General features: G+C 44.8%; 1 protein-coding gene across 1 annotated transcript; it reads left to right on the top strand.

The window, feature by feature from the left end:
* The first annotated feature begins 861 nt into the window (after nucleotides 1–861).
* LOC131701585 (telomeric repeat-binding factor 2-interacting protein 1-like) lies at nucleotides 862–22,446 on the top strand. Its single transcript, XM_059000358.1, has 3 exons — nucleotides 862–932; nucleotides 7,912–8,085; nucleotides 21,727–22,446. The coding sequence occupies exons 2-3, from the start codon at nucleotides 7,930–7,932 to the stop codon at nucleotides 22,222–22,224; spliced, it is 654 nt and encodes a 217-aa protein (XP_058856341.1). The 5' UTR covers nucleotides 862–932; nucleotides 7,912–7,929; the 3' UTR covers nucleotides 22,225–22,446.
* Nucleotides 22,447–23,139: the final 693 nt, after the last annotated feature.

The raw sequence follows: 23,139 nt of genomic DNA, 5'->3' as shown, positions 1-23,139 counted from the left end.
AACCAATCGTGTGGCGTTTGACGTTAGTGGATCCTCTGATGCCTAAACGTACCAAGAGTATATAGCTGCAAAACAAACGCTCACACAGCGTAGCCCTCGCAGGGTCAGTGTTGCCAACTAAGCGTTTTTGTAGCCGCTAGATATAGCGACTTTTGGGTTTCCCTATCGAGAAAAACATTGTGAAAGCGACTAGCGAAAAATCTAGCGACTTTCACTGCCGACAACAGGGATTTTCAGATAAAGTCGTCGCCAAATTGTATCATCACAACATAAATCACACGCAGCTCAATACACCACGCTTCTCTCGTCGTGAAGTAATGAAGTAGTACAGTGGTGGCGTTCTTCACGTGGTGCAGATTCCCACAGATCTGCACACAATCGCAGAGATGCGCGTTCTCCGAGGGCTGCTGCGTGACGTCACTGAACTCCGCCCGCAGAAACTCCGCCCGCAGATCCTGCACAGCCCGGCGCAGCTTTGAAAAGCCGCTGCGGAGCTGGTTGAGGCTGTGAACCAAAGAGATCACGGGTGACCTGCTAATCGTAATGCAAATAACTACTACAACTGCTGCCCGCTTGTTAGCGGACGCGAACGACATCAGTTATTTAAACAAACATACTGTACTAAATCAGTGATAAGTGGGGTATAATGTTACAATAAAATCAATGACATCAGACTAACTCTGTGTAGGCAGGTAATCCAGACAAATATAAATAGGATGTTTAAAATGATCAGCCATCATTAAAACATTTAATATAGTTTATATTGGTGTTTACTCTGGTTAAGCGATTCCAAGAGGAGTGGTAAATTGTATAGCGACATTTCTGACGACTTTAGAATGTCTAAATAGCGACATCTAGCGACTTTGTGTGGTTTCTCCAGCGACTTCCTGCTTTGTGGAGTTGGCAACACTGCGCAGGATAGCTCACACAGGGTAGGTTTAGGGTTAGGTTATTGTTATGAAATAAACGTTGTTTTAGTACCGACATTTATCACCCTTATCACACGAGATTAGTCTGTAGCAAATAATGATGACGTATGTTACGAGTTGCGCACGCAGCACTACCTTGGGTGAGCTACATTGTGTGAAATTTCGTTCAGCAGCAATACCCCTCTCAAACGTACCAGTATCCATTCCTAGCCAGAATTTTTTATCAAAATATTGTGTATTTCCTAGAAAATATTTAATAGTTGACTAAAAATCGTGTATATCAGTAAAAATCGAGGTTCAGTTAAAAAAAAAAAACTAAACCGGAAAAGCTGAACGCTAGTTATTTAGTACCAGAAATCTAGCACTCTTTGGTGAAATCCACAGGGTTTGAAAAGCACGCTATTCCTACACCCTGTCCTGGTTTTCAGAACTCCCATGTTTAGATGTAACGCTTGGACATAACCCAGCAAAAAATATATATATTCTACTTCTGTCTGTCGTTTTTTTTTGTTTCAAGTCCAATATAGCGCCACATTCGCTGCCGCCAATAAACTTCACCGGATGTGAAAGTGCTCTATATTTAAAACTGGTGGACTATTCGCACGCGCCCATCGTACCGGATGTAGACTACAAATCTCCCGCGTGGGTGCAGTACTGAAGTACGACTGCTTCTGTGAAATTAACAAAACAAGGTAAAAAAAAACCAAAAAAACGACAGATTATTCGCACAGAACACACCTGCTATAACAGAACAGGGTGAGTATTATGCAGTATCAGTAAGTAACTGCCGTTCCTTCGGAGGGACATCCTAACGTTACAGTTTCTGTGGGGATTGCTGAATTTAAACATTAAGCGTTGTTCATATTACAGGGACACGCTAAACACTTAATGTGAAAAACGCTGCACGTGGCTAATGACCCGTGTGGTCAATTACATTTTTACAACGAAAATATTTTCCGTTTTTTTAAATTTACAATTCAAATAACAAGTATAGCCCAATTCTCAATCATTGTTCTGATCAATTCTTGCTAAATAGCAAAGGAGTAAATGTACTAACTGAACTACAACACACATAATGGTTGCTGTTGTTGATTTTGTTGTTGTTATATTTAATACAAAACGTTCTGTAGATATTTTTTTATCGTTTGCCTTTGCAGGTGTGCAGTGTTAAGAGCTTTGCCCACTGGATCTTTATCATCCTCATCCGAAAAAGTTGTGCGTCAATCATTGCACACTAGAGGCTTCATTTACTAAAGGTTCTTATGCGATAACACGCGTGTTAGCCACAAATAAGTGGCCTGCTAGATAGTCCCTATTTATTAACCACGATAAAGCGCGATTTAAAGCATAAGATGTACATCGTAAAAATAACAGTATATTAACATCTGCTGAATATGCAAAATGCATGTATTCAAATGAAGTGGCATGAGAGCACTAATGAGGCTCTTGATATTCAGACGATATTTACTAAACTGTGCTAATGGTGAAGCACACCTTAAATCATGTGCTAGATAGCACTGATGGAAAACAGGTGTTACTAGCTGAGATCTGTCTTAAAGCTGTGTGTCAGCACAAGGTACAGGTGTATGTATGTAACATACTACACATCCGAAACTCAGAAAATAAATAAGACTCCTTTTAAAATAAATGCGTTTATATACTAATAGACACATATACCAGCCGACTGCATAAAATAAATAAATGCGTCTATATACAGGTATATTATGATTAAATAAAACTGTACAAACAAAATGAGTAAATAGGGCAGCAGTGTGGAATAGTGGTTAGGGCTGTGGACTCTTGACTGGAGGGTCGTTGGTTTAATCCCAGGTGGGGGACACTGGTGCTGTACTCTTGAGCAAGGTACTTTACCTAGATTGCTCCCGTAAAAACCCAACTGTATAAATGGGTAATTGTATGTAAAAAATAATGTGATATCATGTAACAATTGTAAGTCTGCTAAGAAATAAATAACAGGACATTGAAAATAAATGTGTTTATGTAGCCTATAGTCATAAAAAGCATGCAAAATATGATTTTCCTAAAATAACGTATTGTAACGTCACATGTAAAATGAAAGCATGCTCGAATTCAGCAGTTTATTAGCATAGGACAAATAAACAATTAAGGACCACGCCAAAACAAAATAATAAAAATCTCTCTGTGCTAAATTCCAGTCTACCTGTCGCTCTCACTGAGACAGCCTCTGTCACTCGCACAACTGCGCTCAGGCATGCACTCCTATTTATCTCTTCACATTAAACCACGCCCTCCATCCGCCTTCACCAATCCCAATCTCCCGCTAGTATTCTAGCGGTACAAATGCATGTCCAGGATTGGTGAACACGGAGAGACTGGCAACCAACACTACCCCCCTGCTAGCTAGTGGCAAGGCACAGCAAAACATTATGCTATACGGAAACATTAAAGACAAACAAACGGGACAGTCAATAAGTCCTGCAACGATGGAAATCGCCGGGTCGTTACAATATTGTAGCGTTGAGAGTGCTGTAGGTTCTACCAGGATACTGTGCAGCCGGGACAGCGGCAAGGGTGCAACATTTAAATAAGGGACTAATCTTTAATAAAGTTATGATATATTTTTAACATGGATACACTACTACAATCACTATTTGTAATTGTATTAACATCAATACATAGTCACTTATTCTCGTTCTTCATTCCACATTTAAATGAGAAAGTAAGGAGGTGGAGGATTTAAAAGCCCATTTTTTTACACAGAGAATTTGGGAGTCTGGAACCAGCTCTCCAGTAATTTTGATGAAGCTGACACCCTGGGATCCTTCAAGAAGCTGCTTGATGAGATTCTGGGATCAATAAGCTACTAACAACCAAACGAGCAAGATGGGCCGAATGGCCTCTTCTCGTTTGTAAACTTTCTTAAGTTCTTATTTAATTGTTTCCCAGCCAAACCCTATAAATTAAACTGATTGTGCTATTATTGTTACAGTATTGTTATTACAGTATACCTTTTTGTTTAAATCACGAACTGGTTTTACTATTTTTCTATTTGTTTGTTTGCGAATTAAAGGTATACTGTATTAACAACAATGCTACAATAATAATAATAAAATCAGTTTACAGTGTTTTGCTGTGAAACTAACTGGGCTTTTAAATCCCAAGTCCTTACTTTCACATTTAAAAGCGGAATAAAGAACGAGAAAACATTTTAATACGTGACTAGTCTTTATTAATGTTAATGCAATTATGAATAGTAATTGTAATGTTTGTCCAGCTTAATTTTTTTATTATAACTTTATAAAATATTTATTTGATACAATGTTGCACCCTCGTTTGTCTACTTTCTACATTCTGCACACAGCAAAACACCATAAATTAAACTAAAAGGTAAGCCCCCTCCCCCCATTTATAAACTGCAGGTGTATCTAAATCTAGTTTTATTTTATTTGTGAACAAAATGTATTGATAGTAAAACCCACCGCTGCTGCACTTGCAAATGAAGGAGGACTGGTTGATCGAGTCGCTGAGCTGCGATAGGTCTGAAACGACACAAGCTCTGTGGACGGGGGTTGGTCAGATTAAACTTGATCCCTGCCTGGGTAGTTTATTGAGTCAATCATCCTGGAGGCCCACTAAGTCTGCCATTTACCACAGACCTTTTACAATCGCCAGGAAGTCAGAAACATTTATTTTCCAGTCAGGTATTGGCACCCCCCTAATAACCTGGTCGCGCGCCCCACAGTTTGAAAACCTCTGCAGAGGGGTAGCATGAGAGCAGTGAGGTTGGCAGAATACAAGACGAGCAGCAGAACTGAATGAGTTGAAGGGAACGGATAGCTGATGCAGGGAGACCAGCAAGGAGATCATTACAGTAGTCAATTCTTTAGAATACAAGAGCTTGGACCAGGAGTTGGGTGTACTAAGTAGTGAGAAAAGGATGGATTTGGTAGATATTGCTAAGAAAGAAGTGAATGACGGGAGGATATGTGATGAGAGAAGGAGGGGTCAAGAGTAACACCTAGGATATTAGCATAAGGGGATGGAGAGAGAGTGATAGTCAAGATGATGGAAATTGTGACAGGAGAGCATCAGGGAGGAGACTTGCATTCAACATACCCAATCTTTATTTACACATTTACACACTTTACAAGGTGGGCTTCTGCCCTGCCACACACTTTCCCCCTTGTGCAACGCACACATGGCTGTAATTGGCCAGCGCCCCCCATAGAATAATCCCCCCCCCCACCCCCCTTAAACCCCAGCTATTTCCCCACAAGTCCTTTACTGTTCTTGTGGGAGGTTAGGATGGCGGGCAGGGGCAGCACAGGCCGCAACATGGAGCACTCCGGCAAGACCGACGCTGGCAACTGCAACGTTGGACCTTCCATACGTGCGGCTGGCTGTCGCCATGCTCCCCGCAGCAGCAGCTGGGACGGCTGCTGGGGTTGGCCTGACGGTTGTACTTTTGAGTCTAGAGCCTGGGATACAGCAGCCCCTCCCTCTTTGGCTCTGGGATACAGCAGCCCCTCCCTCTTTGGCTCTGGGTATACATCAGCCCCTCGAGGAAACCGAGGCCATGGACACTTCATCAGACCAGCAAGGTGAGAGAGCTCTCAAACACACAAGTGCTGTAGTGCTCTGTGCTGTTTAGAAAATAATATACAGTGTTATACAAAAACAATGAAATCAGTGGATAGCCAATAAACACCGGAAAACGCCGGAAAAACTGTGGAAATGGTTAATCAATTCACGTTGACTTTACCCTTTTCCCATTAAAAAATAAAACCTACTACAAAAATAATAAATACATTTCCCAGTGCTGCTGGGTAATGTCCCGCCTTCCTGACTTGCATCCATCATTGATTTGTTCTGAATACCACTGAGTGACAGCACATTCCTACATTTCTATTGGAGACTCCGCTTGCTCGATTTAAAACGAGATTACAATCAGGATGGAGGCTTGTTAGCGGGATTTAAAGCATTATTACAGTTAAGATACGGAGGATTTAAAACAGAATTGTGGCAAAATGTACAAAAATGCCTACACACAAAAACCCCAGAAGAATGTGCCCGTGACCATAGGGATTTCATTGTGGAAGACAGCAAAGGAAAGAAGGTACAGCTTAAGTGTGCAACTACTGTCGAGTTACTATACATATTTTACAGAAAACAAAACGCTCAAGCATTTTGTAAAGTAACGAGAACACTCATTTCATACAGTATATCAAAAATAAAACTCTCAAATAGCTAAAAATAAGCACAGAAAAATACAATTAATAAAACCTGAAAAACAGAAGCCCTAATTATAATGTGTGTGTGTGTGTGTTAAGCGGATTCTGCGCCTGGCACAGACCAGCAGTCACTGTCTTCTCGGAGCAGAGGCAGGGTATAGGGACTGGCAGGTGTGTACAGGAACATTAGGATGCTCAGCCTGGTACTCCGTCTATAGAACAGCCAGTGCATGAAGCTGCTCAGGAACCTGCTCAGGAAGGTTTCAGCTTCATCAACATTACTGGGGAGTTGGTTACAGACTCTCAGAATATCTATTTAAGTAGTAAAACTTGTACTTCTTAGAAGTTTTATTTGATATACTTTTGTGTGTGTGTGTGTGCGTGATCATTCATTTCTGTTGTTAATTTTTCTTCATGGCAACGAATGAATCGCTCCACGATATTCAGAGTAGTTATTTTCCTAATTACTAAATTACTATGAACTGATTAATCTGCATTAGTAAGGCCGACTTTTTTTCCTAAATCAGAACAGCATAGCAACACATTTCCTGAAAAGTACGGCAAAAACATTGTGAGGAAAAGTGTCCATGTATGTCTGAGGATGATTTAATTGAGCTAGTTACATGACAAGCTGGTAATATCTCTTGACTTCAGCCAAAGAAGCAGGCATGGTAATGTTAATGTTACCATAATGAAAAACAGTAATGTAGTTTTGTACTAAATTACGGTCAACCGCTGCAGGACGACAAAGAGTATTTCTCAAACTGACCATTTTAAGAACGGTGAAAGCAGAACACATAGAAATACTTGGGACTGTAATTAGGAAATGTACTCCTGGGGAAATAAAATAAAACATTAAGGGAATTAAAAATGAAATGTACTGGAGCTTACCTGATTGCAGTAGAAAAACTGCCATTCACTAAACTTAGCTTTCAGAGTGTGATAATGAAAAAGAATGGTTTGGAAATATCTACAATATGATACTGTGTGTACTGTGGTGTATTTAATATCGAAATAACAGAACAAACTCACAGAAACTTCAACTTGTTTTTTACTGAAACAATGAATGGTTACATGTACAGTAAAAACATAAGTGCTGGCTGTGTTGCATGCTGTGAGACCAGGACTCCACTAACACTGAACAAGGGAGATGCAGCACATTACAACTGTACACAAATAGAGGTGCCGTCCCCACTTCCATACACAACACTTATATCACAAATATAAAATGTGCAGTCATCAGCTGCATAGTTTACCTATTGAACAGAATGAGGCAACAAGCAAGTGAGTACTAGAAGTTCATGTTTTAGTACCATTTTAGTGTCTTAAGTTGTAGTTCAGTTGAATATGGTAACAGCCAATTTGCTCTTAAAGTGGCACCCAACAATTTGATTTGGCCACCAATTTCTTCTGGCCGTTGGCTCCAAAGGCAATCATTTAGTCTGGAGCCCTGTTTAGGCTGCTTGCTGGTTGATAAAAAAAAAAAAAAAAATTCTGAATAAATAAATAGCTATTAAGTTAAGCTGTTTTTCTTGCTCTGGCCAACAATTAGCTGTATATATGAATTACACAACATTCTACACTTTGACATTGATTTAAGTTTAGTGGGTTTGGTACCCTCTACACATGTATTGAACTGAAGGCCATTTTGGCCTTGCCCATTTTATTGGCAATTTAGAGCCCTGCTGTTGTGTAAAGAGATAAATCTTTACAATGTGTTCAATATTTCCCAAGTGAATGGACCCGCTTGTGTTTCGGTTGAAAACCAGGCTGTGGAGCAAGAGGAAATGAAGAAGCCAACAAACAGAGCAGAGAAAGAGGAAGAAGTCCTGGAGAAAGGGATGAGCGACACAGAAGTGAAGATTCGTCAAGGACAAGCGGTCACTACGGGGTCCGCCCAGTTCACACAGAGCATTCTGGAAATGTTCATCCGGGAATTTGAGGTAAGCCTTACACATTTTTACCTTGTGCAGAAAAAAATATCACACATCTGCCATAGTTTCAGGAAGTTCAAGTTATGATGACATATCACTTTAAACAATAAACCACAGCCTTATGAAGACACATGAGAATAAGAATCATTCGGATTACTGAGAGTGGAGTTTTTCAATGGCATGGTATAAAATGTTTTGCTGGAGAGAAGGACGCATCTTGTGCCTATTGGAGCTCCCTGTATTTTATTTGTATGTCTATGGGGGCACCAGTTTGGCGTAGAAATATATTGTCAGCCAAAATACCAGAATACCAAAATACCATGCCCTATAAAACGGAACATAATATTTTGAATGATAGATAGCCATCAATTAAAGATAAAATGAAAATATTTTTCTGTATATTGATATCAGTTAACGGGGCCTGTCTTTCTATAACAGGCTAGCTTTTTCCACACCTCTTGCCTAAAAAAAAAAAAAAAGACAAAAGCGAGATAAAATACTCTGACGACTCAATTGTTTGCATAATTTCTATCAATTTAAATCTATAATGTTTATTATATCTACTGTAAATGTGTTATTTTGCAGACACGACACAAAGGTACTGTAATTACTCAGACAGTGTTTTATTAAAGTTAGTAAAATGACAACACGTAAACATGTAACTTATTTAAAAAGTCTGATTTCACATGATGCAAAACACTGAAACGTGGATTGTTTTTGCTGTGTTCTCTGTCGGTTGCCAGCTGTAAGATATATTTTAGTTTTTTGTATTTTTGGAACACAGTGATTGATTTCGGCTGGTTGTTCATTCAAATGCACAACAATTGGGTCACGCGTGAGTGCTGTGAGTAATAAACATTTAACCCTTTGCGGTCCTATGTCGGACCTGGTCCGACATTGCAATTTTCCCTTTGCGGTCCAATGTCGGAACCCTGTCCAACATCATCAAAAAGACGTAAAAAACAGGTCTCTAGTCATTTTTTCTCCGGAGAAAGCCGATAAAACCATTCAATGGCCGAGTGAGACCAATAGGCCGAAAAAAAAAAGGGGGCGTATCTCATGAATACAGATAGCTAAGACACCACACAGATAACACGGACATAAACAAGCGCTCAAAGAATATCAGTCATTTGCAGAGTTTTTTTTTAGATGTTATAGTAATAAAATAATGACTTGGATCACATTACTGAGGAGTTTGGTGATAAAACGAGTGATCAGGAGATTATTTAACGGTATGCACTACTATGTAGAGGTATGTGAAAAACACAAGGGGTGGAGCGGGGCTGGAGATGCAGTACTGAGTGTCTTGTTGATATGCAGTGTCTTTTAAACCTGTTTTAATGTGAAAAAACATACTTTTAAACAGTGCGTCTAAAATAAACTGACGCGCCTGAGACGCGCTGAATAAATGTACCACTAAGGGTTAAGGGCCAGTGAACACCAGTCACAAACTGAACGAAAAATAATTGAAGCAACAGAATGAAGATTTAGCTTTGTTCACTTCGTCTGCGGTGTGGATTAGTTCATTTAAATCAATATGTTTATCGGTGATCGGTGACTCTGTAAGCTCATTCTGTCAGGAGATCCCTGTTCCTGTATTTTAAATTAGGGATGTGCACGACAAATATTTTGACTATCGATAATTCCACAGCTGTTGAGGTCGACTAATCGAATAGTCGCCCCCCCCCCCCCCCCCGCCTCCCATTCAAAATGAGATGTACATTAAATGCGAAATAATGCAAAGCGACAATTATTGCAATTGCAATAAATTCTGAACTTTATTTTAAAATACTTAGCTAACACAACAACTTTAACAACTTTGTTAAATAAACATTAGGCTATGTAAAAAAACACCTTCCTATTAGGAAACATACAGAAATGCCATAGTAACAGCAGCAATAACATAAGCATACCTGTCAACTCTCGTGTGAGACTCTCGTATTTTGCAAGCAAGTGTTATTTTTTTTACCGATATTGTCACAAGCTTTTAGCTTTTCCGTTAATTACAATTTCAAATGAACTATAAAGGTTGTGACAATTAAAAAAAAAAAAAAAGGAACGCTTGCTTATAAAATATGGGCGTCTCCTGTATAATTTTTATTTTTATTCAATTATTAATTTAATTTTCATTCAATAATAGTTTAGCAATGTGAGCTGCGAGGCAAATGCCTTAACATTAGCATCCTTGTGGCAATAATGTTTTCCGGTCATAACAGCGAAATAAAAAATGCATTAGACTATCTAGCTAGCTAATTTATACAATCCACTTAACTAAACGATTTACTTTTCCCATGTTTTCAAACCACACACAACATGCAGACTACCGGTCTACGTTAAATCAAATCGGCAACATACCTGTGCGTTCGAGTTCCAGTGAATAAAAAATAAATAGCCTGTAGGCAATAGCTTGCTATGTATGTAGCTAGCTTAATAATATTAATAAATAAATGAATGAACAAAAAGGCCTGAGTGGCATTAACGCACTAGCCTTCCATGGAAGCAAAAAAAAATCCTAACAAAAACTTTAGGAATAGTTAGGCTAGCAATGTCCATTATTATTATCATGTTCACTTATTCTTGTTTAAAAAAATCAGCATGTCCATCAGGTCCGGCAATACTGCAGCAGACGGTGCTCAGGCAGAGTTTGTTGTTTTTGTTTCAACTTCAGAGCCTGAGTAGCTATTGCACTGTGATAAAAATGTGACACAAAACGGCTGGCCGCACCAACTACATTATGTATGGCACCAAGTTTAAAGCCATCGTTGAAGGCGAGCTGCAGAGTGTGTGCAAAGCACAAATTCGAGTCCCATTCAACAAACTCCGAAGATGATGTTGCTGGCATTGTCGTGAACACAGGCAGTGATTTCCCCCCTTAAACCCGAATGGTCTACAGCGGTGTTTAACACATTTGCGAGATTCTCTGCTGTATGCCTCTCTGGCGTGGCGCGAGTCTGTAGAACTACGTTTTTCATTTCCCAATCCTTGATGAAATGACAGGTTATTATGACGTACGACTCGGTATTCAGTGCAGTCTACGCATCTGTAGTAATCACCACCTTCTCAGCCTTTGACAAGTTTCTGCGGACAGACGCTGCTGAATCGGCATGCATTTTTTTTGAGTCGAGTGGTAATTGTTTTAGTGCAGGGTTTTTCCTGCATGGACTGTGTATTCAGGTTCCACAAATTTCATCAACTCCCGAAATCCCTCACCTTCAACAAAACTTATGGGAAGCATGTCCTTTGCCACCATATTAGCAATAAGGGCTGATGTTTTTCAGCACGTACGTTGTCACACTGACGAGGCCTCACCGCAAAGGATGCAATGGCGGTTTGTTGCGGTCCTCTTTCCTTTTCTGTCGTTGCTAGCGTCACAGAAGGGTGTTTGGCTTTTAGGTGGGTTAACATACCAGTTGTAGATTTCTGGTAGTTTAATTCCACTGCACATATTTTACACTTAACAGTGTTTTCATTTACTTTGTCAAAGTATTTCCATGCAGAACTTTTCTGTGAGGAAGCCATCGTTAGCCGAGGTACGTTCTAGTTTAGCCAATCACAGAAGAAATAACAAATCCCACCCTCCAGTCAATCTTCATTACCGCTACATATAGAGCCAATCAGCAGTACAGGCTTTAAAATAAAATCAATATATGCATTTTTTTTTTTTTTTTTAACTTTCGAATGTTGGATTCACTTGTCGATAGGTGCCATCGTTATCGAATAGTCGAATGTTCGACTATTCGGTCTCACCCCTATTTTAAATATGTTCTATATTTGTAGCCTGTTTAAACTGAAACATTCACAGTATTTAATTATTAAAGATTGAACGCAAAACCTGCGCGTGAGGCTTGTCTGAGCCGCTGGATGAAGAGATTCACTTTAGGAATTCCAGTGTGGAGATCCGGTTCTACCACTGAACGATTCAGGTGATTTGACAATACTGGACCCTGGTCGTGTAGACTGCTGTGAGAGCCTTACAAAAAAAACAAAAAAAAAAAACAATTTCAATAATTATATATATATATATATATATATATATATATATATACTACATGGCAATGATAGAGGTTGGGATAATGGCAGGATGCATCATTTCTCCACTGGCTTTTACCATGGCAATGGAAGTAATCATTAGGGCATCAAAATGGGTAGTAGGAGGAGAGCGCTTGGCTTCTGGAATGCGACTACCACCAATTCGAGCATACATGGATGACATGACAACCATGACTACAACAGTAGCCTGCACTAATCGATTATTGGGCAAATTAACCAATAACATTGAATGGGCACGAATGCAATTCAAGCCCAATAAATCAAGGAGCATCTCTATAATTAAAGGCAAAGTAGTAGATAAAACATTCTTCATTAATGGTGAGGCAATACCAACAGTGTCTGAGAAGCCAGTGAAGAGTCTTGGGAGATGGTACGACGGGGATCTAAAGGACACAGTTCGTGTGGGAGAAGTTAGACAACAAGCAGTGGAAGGGTTGAAGAGCATAGACAGCTGCGCTCTACCAGGTAAACTAAAACTCTGGTGCTTTCAGTTTGGTCTACTGCCGAGGTTGCTGTGGCCACTGACTGTGTACGAGGTTTCTTTGACAACAGTAGAGAAGCTGGAAGCTTTAATCAGTTCATACATCAGGAAATGGTTGGGAGTTCCACGCTCCCTCAGCAGAGTGGGACTTTATGGTAAAGGAATACTGCAGCTACCAGTCTCTGCTCTAACCGAGGAGTTTAAGTGCGCCAAGGTCAGACTGGAAATGACATTAGTAGAGTCACGTGATAAATGCGTAAGGGAGGCAGCACCTGTGTTGAAAACTGGAAGAAAGTGGGCGGCAAAGAAAGCTGTGGAAGATGCAAAGGCTGCCCTTCGAATTGGTGATATCATGGGGCAAGTTCAGCATGGAAGAGGGGGTCTTGGTTTCAGTTCAGCTCCTCCTACATGGCACAAGGCAGCCCCAGCTCAAAGGAGGAAGCTGGTAGTCAACGAGGTGCAAAAGCAGGAGGAGAGGATGAGGTGTATAAAGGCAGTTTCCCAGGCCAAGCAGGGAGAATGGATGAGATGGGAGAGTGTGGAACAACGCAAGATTGGCTGGCAAGACCTATGGTCAATGGAACAGAGCAGGATCAGTTTCCTCATCAGGTCAACATATGATGTTCTCCCATCACCACAGAACCTAAACCTCTGGGTAGGAGAGGATCCCTCATGTCCTTTGTGTTCATCACCTGCAACATTAAGGCACATTTTGACAGGATGTAAGGTGGCTCTTAGCCAAGGACGGTTTACTTGGCGCCATGACCAGGTGCTACGATGTTTGGCCTTAGCATTGGAAGACAAGCGTGACATGACCTGTTCCATCAAAACATTACACACAAAAGACAACATTCCTCCGCCCAGGAGAGCAACCACAACATTCCTCCGCCCAGGAGAGCAACCACCAAGAAAAGGTGTTAAAACCAATCCTCGCCCAGGACAACTGGAAGCTGCTAGAGACTGGAAAATGCTGGCAGATGTTGGTCAACGGCTTATTTTTCCACCCGAGTGCCACCACTAACCTTCGACCAGATATTGTCTTGTGGTCTGGATCAGCACGCCTTGTTCACCTGGTAGAGTTAACAGTGCCATGGGAGGATGCTGTAGATGAGGCGTATGAGAGGAAGAGACTGCGGTATGCTCAACTAGCCACTGAAGCGGAACAGCGAGGATGGAGAGTTCGGGTTTACCCAGTGGAAGTGGGTTGTCGAGGATTTGTGGCACACTCTACAACCCGGTTTCTCAGAGACGTCGGATTCAGTGGCCAAGAGTTGCGTCGCACAGTGAAGAACTTATCTGAAGCAGCAGAGAGGAGCAGCAACTGGCTGTGGTTGAGACGGAAAGATTCTGGCTGGGGATCTCAAGCACAATAGAAAGAAAGAAACGCTGATGTACAGGTAAGTAAGCTGGGCTGAGTTGAGTGGGGGACGGAGGGGAGTGATGCTGGGACACCAGAATCACCGTCGAGCCCTCTTGAGGTGTCGTGGGCTAGTCGATGAAACACTGAGGATGGAAGGTGCCCACTTGAAAACCCCAGAGATGTACCCTACTTAGCTCAATCCAGACGGTTGTCATGCTGATGCGCTGGGGAGGCCGCACTTTGGTTGATCGGAGCCAGCATCGCAGCCGTTGTGTGTGCTGATGCGCCAGGGAGGCAAAATAAGCTGATCCCTGGGGCCAGCATTACACTTCAGCCATTAACACCAGACAGAAGGATATCTACATCATCATATGGAAGGAAACGTAAATGGATGGAGACACATATGGATCACATTAGTTTACTGTAAAGCTACGTTGGTGTGCTTAGTTGGTGCTTATCTTGGCGAGAGCCGAGTTCAAATCAGCATGAAGTTTTAACATCTACTCTCGTGTAATGGAAATCATTATATACACATATAGTGCTACCCCATTATATTGTGGTTGTTGGGGTCCATAATTAGGAGGCCGCGTTATTTGTGTTTTGCCTTATAACGAATATTGGCATTTTTCTTGCCGAAATCATTTACAATGCCCACAAGCCAAATTAATGTTGTAGCGTATGGTGGAAAATGAAGGAAGGAGACACACACAATTTGCAGGTTCTCGAATCCACGGTTTATTGGGATGATTATTCCTGGCCTGGACCACACCAAAAACAACAAACAGTCTTGCACTCTCACAGCAGCACATTCACACAGCAGCTTGTCTCACTCCTGTATGCTTTCATGTCCCCGCCTCCCCGGACGTCACCCACCAATCCCGGCTGAGGCAAGCTTACCACTTCCCTGCTAACACACACACACACACACACACACACACACACACACACACAGGGTGTGTAAACTTGACTGTTAGCTTGAAAATCACTACAGGTCACTTCTGAGACAGACACTCTTCTTGTTGGAAATACCACATACTAAACCTGTACCTGTCCCGTCATAAATTACTATCTTTAAATAGTAAATTACAAATATAATAATGTATTAATCTCCAGCACTATAAAGCTGATTTTGTTCTATCTTTCTAATCAACACGTTTCATTTATAGCTATATTAATGAACTGAACAGTTGTATACATTGCATTGCAGAATACTATTGCAGTAATTAAACAGCAAGCATTCAATATGTGTAAGCACTATAATAAACAATATGATTGCAAAAACTTAAGCTTTGAATTCAAATATACTTTTAAAAACAGTAGCGGAATGTCACAGCTGTATCATCAAAACATGAATCCATCTGTGACGAGGAGCCTAGAGTGGTGACGTCAGACGCAGGGAAATAACAGACTGGACGGAGTGGTATGGTGATTGCGCTGCTGCGCAGTTTAATGACAGACAGCAAATAAAAAGGTTGAAACAGACACAAAAACAGGACACGGCACTGATGCCAAAATAAACAGATAAACAAAACAAGACACAAGACTAAACACTGACAAGTATCGTGCTGGCCCTCCAGCACGATAGCAATTGCTTATTTTTAAATTCAGTATATATCTGTACTCCACCTCTCTCTCCAGTACCTCCTCGCTGTACACCTAACCCCTCCAGTGCGTGAAAAGGTGCGCTTTTTATACATCTGTACCGAGACTCAATTGCTAATCAATCATTCAATCTGCACGTGAATTAATTATGTGCACCACACATTACATTTTAACCAGAACGTGAAGTAATTTGTGCCATCCTCGTGCCTAAATACAAATCTACATTCTTAAACACACGTGAAACACAGACCTGTTTATATCCCGTGCACCAGTGCCTATACACCAACATTAACACAGCACACGTAACATATAACAGACACGGGGGCGGGCACACTGCCACATACCTCCCCCCCTTGTGTACAGCACACATGGCCTCAATGGCTACCTCCCCCTCCTTGTACGCAGCACATGTGCCATCAATAGCCCTCTCCCCACTTGAAAGCCCAAAAGTCTCGCTCAAAGTCTCGGGCTGAAAACAGGGCCTTCAAGGGGTTCATGGGCCACAATGTTGCCAGTAACCAGGTGGCTACTTGTACTACTGTCAGCAGACATGCTGACAGTGCGTAGGCTGGCTTCTCCAGCCGGGGCAGTTCTAGCAGCGGAAAGACTGCCAGGGGCGAGGCTGTCAGCAGACGTGCTGACATTGCGTAGACTGGCTTCTCCAGCCCCAGCACATCCCCGGAGGTCAGCAGCAAATGACCTCCAGGCGATGGCGAACTGGCCTCCCCAGACGAGGGCGAACAGGCCTCCCCAGGCGATGCGGAGCAACAGGCAACCCCGGGCGATGCGGAGCGACAGGCAACCCCGGGCGATGCGGAGCGACAGGCAACCCCAGGCGATGACGAACAAGCATCCTTGGGCGGTGCTGTGCAGGCATCCTTGGGCGGTGCTGTGCAGGCATCCTTGGGCGGTGCTGTGCAGGCATCCTTGGGCGGTGCTGTGCAGGCATCCTTGGGCGGTGTCGTGCAGGCATCCTTTGGCGGTGTCGTGCAGTCATCCCCGAGCGATGACTTGGAGGCATCCGTGGGCGATGTCGTGCAGGCATCCTTGGGCCATGGGGGTAGAGGTAGCTCCTGCTGCTCCCCCTCTGGCGGTGGAGGGAGAGGCAGCTCCTGCTGCTCCCCCTCTGGCGGTGGAGGCAGCAGGCAGTTTCCCTCTGCCGGCGGAGGTGGGAGAGGCAAGCAGTCCTCCCACGTGGGTGGAGGTGGAACCAGCAGGCATTCTCCCTCTGCTGGTGGAGGTGGAACCAGCAGGCATTCTCCCTCTGCTGGTGGAGGTGGGAGCAGCAAGCAGTCCTCCCATGGTGGTGGAGATGGAAGCTGCAAGCAAGCTTCCCAGGGTGGTGGAGGCGGAACCAGCAGGCATTCTCCCTCTGCTGGTGGAGATGAAACCAGCAGGCATTCTCCCTCTGCTAGCGGAGGTGGGAGCTGCAAGCAGTCCTCCCATGGAGGTGAAACCAGCAGGCATTCTTCTTCTGCTGGCGGCCTGGGTCCTCGACCTGTGGGCCTGCCCCTCTTGGGCTGTGGACGCACCGACTCCCCCTCTTGGCCTGTGGATGCACCGACTCCCCCCTCTTTGGGCTGTGGACGCACCGACTCCCTCTCAGACATAGGACGTTCAGGCTCCTCCCACTCAGGCATAGGACGTTCAGGCTCCTCCCACTTAGGCATAGGTCGTTCAGGCTCCTCCCTCTTAGGCTGTAGACGCACCGACTCCTCCATCTTGGGCTGTGGAGCTCGCACCTGCCTCTTTACCTTCTTACTGGCACCACCACCACCCTTCTTTGGTACCGGCAGGTGCACCTCTTGCCATGGAGGAGGTTGGTCGGGTGATTTGTGCCCGACCTCGCCGACGGCAAAGCACCACTCCTCCCCTTTGAGGCAGGTGAGGCAGATGTCCTGATCCACCTGCGGTGATGGTACAGCCTTCAGGCGGATCCCCTCCTCCCGTCTGGGCACCGGACGCTCGTGCTTCCCCCGTCCGGGCGCGGGACGCTCCTCTTCATACTGCGTGGGGCATATGGCCAACGTGTGCCCATATGCCCCACAGCAGGGGCACAACTCCGCCACAAGGTACCTCCGCACAGCCTCTAATCCGTCATCCTCCGGCTCTTGTTCTGGGTCGTCCTCCTCACAACCGCGGAAAGGACAGGTGGCGAACCAGTGTTTCTGGTCGCAGAGGGGGCACAACGACAATGACTATCGCCTTGGGTTCTTGGCCCTCAGGCAATCCTCCTCCTCCCTGTCCTTCCTCTTCTGGGTCGGCTCCTCCTCATCCTGGTAGGGGCAGACAGCCACCGTGTGCCTGTATACCCCGCAGGCAAGGCACCAGCCTTGGTCTTCCAGGCCAGCGAGAAGGTCCTCCAGGGTAGTGTTCTCCCCAGAACCAGTTTTCCATTCTTTGTTTTGTTGTTGTTTGTTTTTTTTTGTTTGTTTGTTTTTTTCCCCCCAAAAAAACAGTAACACAAAACAGTCCTTCCCTGGTCTGACACTTGGTGGCGCTGTTATCCCACTCTGACACCATGTGTGACAAGGAGCCTAGAGTGGTGACGTCAGACGCAGGGAAATAACACAGACTGGATGGAGTGGTATGGTGATTGCGCTGCTGCGCAGTTTAATGACAGACAGTAAATAAAAAGGTTGAAACAGACACAAAAACAGGACACGGCACTGATGCCAAAATAAACAGATAAACAAAACAAGACACAAGACTAAACACTGACAAGTATCGTGCTGGCCCTCCAGCACGATAGCAATTGCTTATTTTTAAATTCAGTATATATCTGTACTCCACCTCTCTCTCCAGTACCTCCTCGCTGTACACCTAACCCCTCCAGTGCGTGAAAAGGTGCGCTTTTTATACATCTGTACCGAGACTCAATTGCTAATCAATCATTCAATCTGCACGTGAATTAATTATGTGCACCACACATTACATTTTAACCAGAACGTGAAGTAATTTGTGCCATCCTCGTGCCTAAATACAAATCTACATTCTTAAACACACGTGAAACACAGACCTGTTTATATCCCGTGCACCAGTGCCTATACACCAACATTAACACAGCACACGTAACATATAACAGACACGGGGGCGGGCACACTGCCACATACCTCCCCCCCTTGTGTACAGCACACATGGCCTCAATGGCTACCTCCCCCTCCTTGTACGCAGCACATGTGCCATCAATAGCCCTCTCCCCACTTGAAAGCCCAAAAGTCTCGCTCAAAGTCTCGGGCTGAAAACAGGGCCTTCAAGGGGTTCATGGGCCACAATGTTGCCAGTAACCAGGTGGCTACTTGTACTACTGTCAGCAGACATGCTGACAGTGCGTAGGCTGGCTTCTCCAGCCGGGGCAGTTCTAGCAGCGGAAAGACTGCCAGGGGCGAGGCTGTCAGCAGACGTGCTGACATTGCGTAGACTGGCTTCTCCAGCCCCAGCACATCCCCGGAGGTCAGCAGCAAATGACCTCCAGGCGATGGCGAACTGGCCTCCCCAGACGAGGGCGAACAGGCCTCCCCAGGCGATGCGGAGCAACAGGCAACCCCGGGCGATGCGGAGCGACAGGCAACCCCGGGCGATGCGGAGCGACAGGCAACCCCAGGCGATGACGAACAAGCATCCTTGGGCGGTGCTGTGCAGGCATCCTTGGGCGGTGCTGTGCAGGCATCCTTGGGCGGTGCTGTGCAGGCATCCTTGGGCGGTGCTGTGCAGGCATCCTTGGGCGGTGTCGTGCAGGCATCCTTTGGCGGTGTCGTGCAGTCATCCCCGAGCGATGACTTGGAGGCATCCGTGGGCGATGTCGTGCAGGCATCCTTGGGCCATGGGGGTAGAGGTAGCTCCTGCTGCTCCCCCTCTGGCGGTGGAGGGAGAGGCAGCTCCTGCTGCTCCCCCTCTGGCGGTGGAGGCAGCAGGCAGTTTCCCTCTGCCGGCGGAGGTGGGAGAGGCAAGCAGTCCTCCCACGTGGGTGGAGGTGGAACCAGCAGGCATTCTCCCTCTGCTGGTGGAGGTGGAACCAGCAGGCATTCTCCCTCTGCTGGTGGAGGTGGGAGCAGCAAGCAGTCCTCCCATGGTGGTGGAGATGGAAGCTGCAAGCAAGCTTCCCAGGGTGGTGGAGGCGGAACCAGCAGGCATTCTCCCTCTGCTGGTGGAGATGAAACCAGCAGGCATTCTCCCTCTGCTAGCGGAGGTGGGAGCTGCAAGCAGTCCTCCCATGGAGGTGAAACCAGCAGGCATTCTTCTTCTGCTGGCGGCCTGGGTCCTCGACCTGTGGGCCTGCCCCTCTTGGGCTGTGGACGCACCGACTCCCCCTCTTGGCCTGTGGATGCACCGACTCCCCCCTCTTTGGGCTGTGGACGCACCGACTCCCTCTCAGACATAGGACGTTCAGGCTCCTCCCACTCAGGCATAGGACGTTCAGGCTCCTCCCACTTAGGCATAGGTCGTTCAGGCTCCTCCCTCTTAGGCTGTAGACGCACCGACTCCTCCATCTTGGGCTGTGGAGCTCGCACCTGCCTCTTTACCTTCTTACTGGCACCACCACCACCCTTCTTTGGTACCGGCAGGTGCACCTCTTGCCATGGAGGAGGTTGGTCGGGTGATTTGTGCCCGACCTCGCCGACGGCAAAGCACCACTCCTCCCCTTTGAGGCAGGTGAGGCAGATGTCCTGATCCACCTGCGGTGATGGTACAGCCTTCAGGCGGATCCCCTCCTCCCGTCTGGGCACCGGACGCTCGTGCTTCCCCCGTCCGGGCGCGGGACGCTCCTCTTCATACTGCGTGGGGCATATGGCCAACGTGTGCCCATATGCCCCACAGCAGGGGCACAACTCCGCCACAAGGTACCTCCGCACAGCCTCTAATCCGTCATCCTCCGGCTCTTGTTCTGGGTCGTCCTCCTCACAACCGCGGAAAGGACAGGTGGCGAACCAGTGTTTCTGGTCGCAGAGGGGGCACAACGACAATGACTATCGCCTTGGGTTCTTGGCCCTCAGGCAATCCTCCTCCTCCCTGTCCTTCCTCTTCTGGGTCGGCTCCTCCTCATCCTGGTAGGGGCAGACAGCCACCGTGTGCCTGTATACCCCGCAGGCAAGGCACCAGCCTTGGTCTTCCAGGCCAGCGAGAAGGTCCTCCAGGGTAGTGTTCTCCCCAGAACCAGTTTTCCATTCTTTGTTTTGTTGTTGTTTGTTTTTTTTTGTTTGTTTGTTTTTTTCCCCCCAAAAAAACAGTAACACAAAACAGTCCTTCCCTGGTCTGACACTTGGTGGCGCTGTTATCCCACTCTGACACCATGTGTGACAAGGAGCCTAGAGTGGTGACGTCAGACGCAGGGAAATAACACAGACTGGATGGAGTGGTATGGTGATTGCGCTGCTGCGCAGTTTAATGACAGACAGTAAATAAAAAGGTTGAAACAGACACAAAAACAGGACACGGCACTGATGCCAAAATAAACAGATAAACAAAACAAGACACAAGACTAAACACTGACAAGTATCGTGCTGGCCCTCCAGCACGATAGCAATTGCTTATTTTTAAATTCAATATATATCTGTACTCCACCTCTCTCTCCAGTACCTCCTCGCTGTACACCTAACCCCTCCAGTGCGTGAAAAGGTGCGCTTTTTATACATCTGTACCGAGACTCAATTGCTAATCGATCATTCAATTGGAGTCACAGTACATCTGCACGTGAATTAATTATGTGCACCACACATTACATTTTAACCAGCACGTGAAGTGATTTGTGCCATCCTCGTGCCTAAATACAAATCTACATTTTTAAACACACGTGAAACACAGACCCGTTTATATCCCGTGTACCAATGCCTATACACCAACATTAACACAGCACACGTAACATATAACAGACACGGGAGCGGGCACACTGCCACACCATCTTTAACTGTATAACAACATTACCTATAGGAACTAAAGTGTTCATATGAAAAAGCACGTACATAAACCATTTCAAATTGTGCTTGTTGGTACTATAATTAAATCAAATCTGTGCTCTGTTCATAAAGGCTTGGCACTGAAAGGGTTAAGCATCCATTAACTTATATGTTCCAGTAAATCCGCCTCAGCTGCCGTATCTTTCTTGCATATTTATAGTATTGTTCTCACTTGTCTGACTTTTTATCTATTGCTTTTTCAGCCTGATGGTGAGATCCCAGATTTAGAAGTGACTGGTGAGGCAAGAGACCAGGAGGAAGCAGGGGCCCAGAGTGTTGTAGCTGGCCAGGAGAGTGTGCCCGTGGCTGGGAGAGCTGAGTTAGAGGTGCCCCATTACAGCTTGTCTTGGCTTTGTAAGTTTATGATTTATGGGGAATCATTCATTGTAGATTCCTCTGAACCCTCTGAGGCGGAGCTGGTAGATGCCATCGCTGCTGTGCAGTTCCTGATGGATGAGTTTGGAGTGGACCTGGTGTGCGTGATGCAGAGCTTGCTGAAGAACAGCGGTGATTTCCAGGCTGTGCTGCACTACCTGCGCACCGGCCGCAGAGCGGACGGGAGACCCCTCTGGACACGGCACGACGACCTGGATCTGCAGTCAGGAGACCCTGCCACAAAACAGGCTCTAATACTCAAGTATGGGGAGGAATGCGTGGCCAAGAGGGTGGCATTTTTCAGTAATGACCTGCAGAGGGATTAAAGGCTGTTTTTGTTCTTGTTATTCTTGTATGTTGATTTAATAAAAATAAAAGAGTGTGAAATGGTTCACATTTTTCAGTGCAGTTTGGAAACTGGATTGTTTTAGTTCAGATTTAATAAATGTTTTTATGATGATGACAATATTACTGTATCCAATTTATAAAAATGAATATACCAGGATATCAACGGGATTGTGTTTGTCAGCTGAAATCCTGGCGTTGGTTGATAAATGTATTATTTTTGTTACCAAGTTTTTCCCACTGTTAAAAAAAAAATAAATAAATAAATAAAAAATAATAGTTATCTGACAAGATGGACAATCTGCATTTTTCTTCTCAACTGTCCTTAATAAAAAATGTTTTATGAGCATTTTACATTGTTGGTGTTCATTCATAGAGGTGTGAATATACATAGTATACAGAGACCTGTCAAGTAAATCAGGGTGGGAGTCTCGCTCTCTTCAGAAGATGGAGCTGTGATCACGTTACTCATGATAATAAGAATAGATTTTTAAAGCTTTGGTCATCACTCTTTTAGTTCAGTCACCCGTCACATTGAAAAGAATGAATTCAATGCACACATCATGTGCAGTTAAACTAAAATCTTCTCTACATATCTTTTTAATAGAGAGCTGCTGTGATTAGCACAGACAAGGTGGGATTTATGTAAAGGTTTGTTTTCACACTCCAACTCCACCGGTTATTGTGCAGTACTGCAGTTCCATTGACCTCACTGCCATGTGCACAGAATTGAATGTATTGTGAAGTGCTGCAGTTCCATTGACCTCAGTGCCATGTGCCCAGAATTGAATGTATTGTGCAGTACTGCAGTTCCATTGATCTCACTGCCATGTGCACAGAATTGAATGCATTGTGAAGTGCTGCAGTTCCATTGACCTCACTGCCATGTGCACAGA

Source organism: Acipenser ruthenus, chromosome 25 (assembly GCF_902713425.1).
Source record: "Acipenser ruthenus chromosome 25, fAciRut3.2 maternal haplotype, whole genome shotgun sequence".
NCBI classification, from domain to species: Eukaryota; Metazoa; Chordata; class Actinopteri; order Acipenseriformes; family Acipenseridae; genus Acipenser; species Acipenser ruthenus.
Note: the sequence above shows the minus strand (reverse complement) of the source record. Positions and strands in the feature narration are given on the sequence as shown.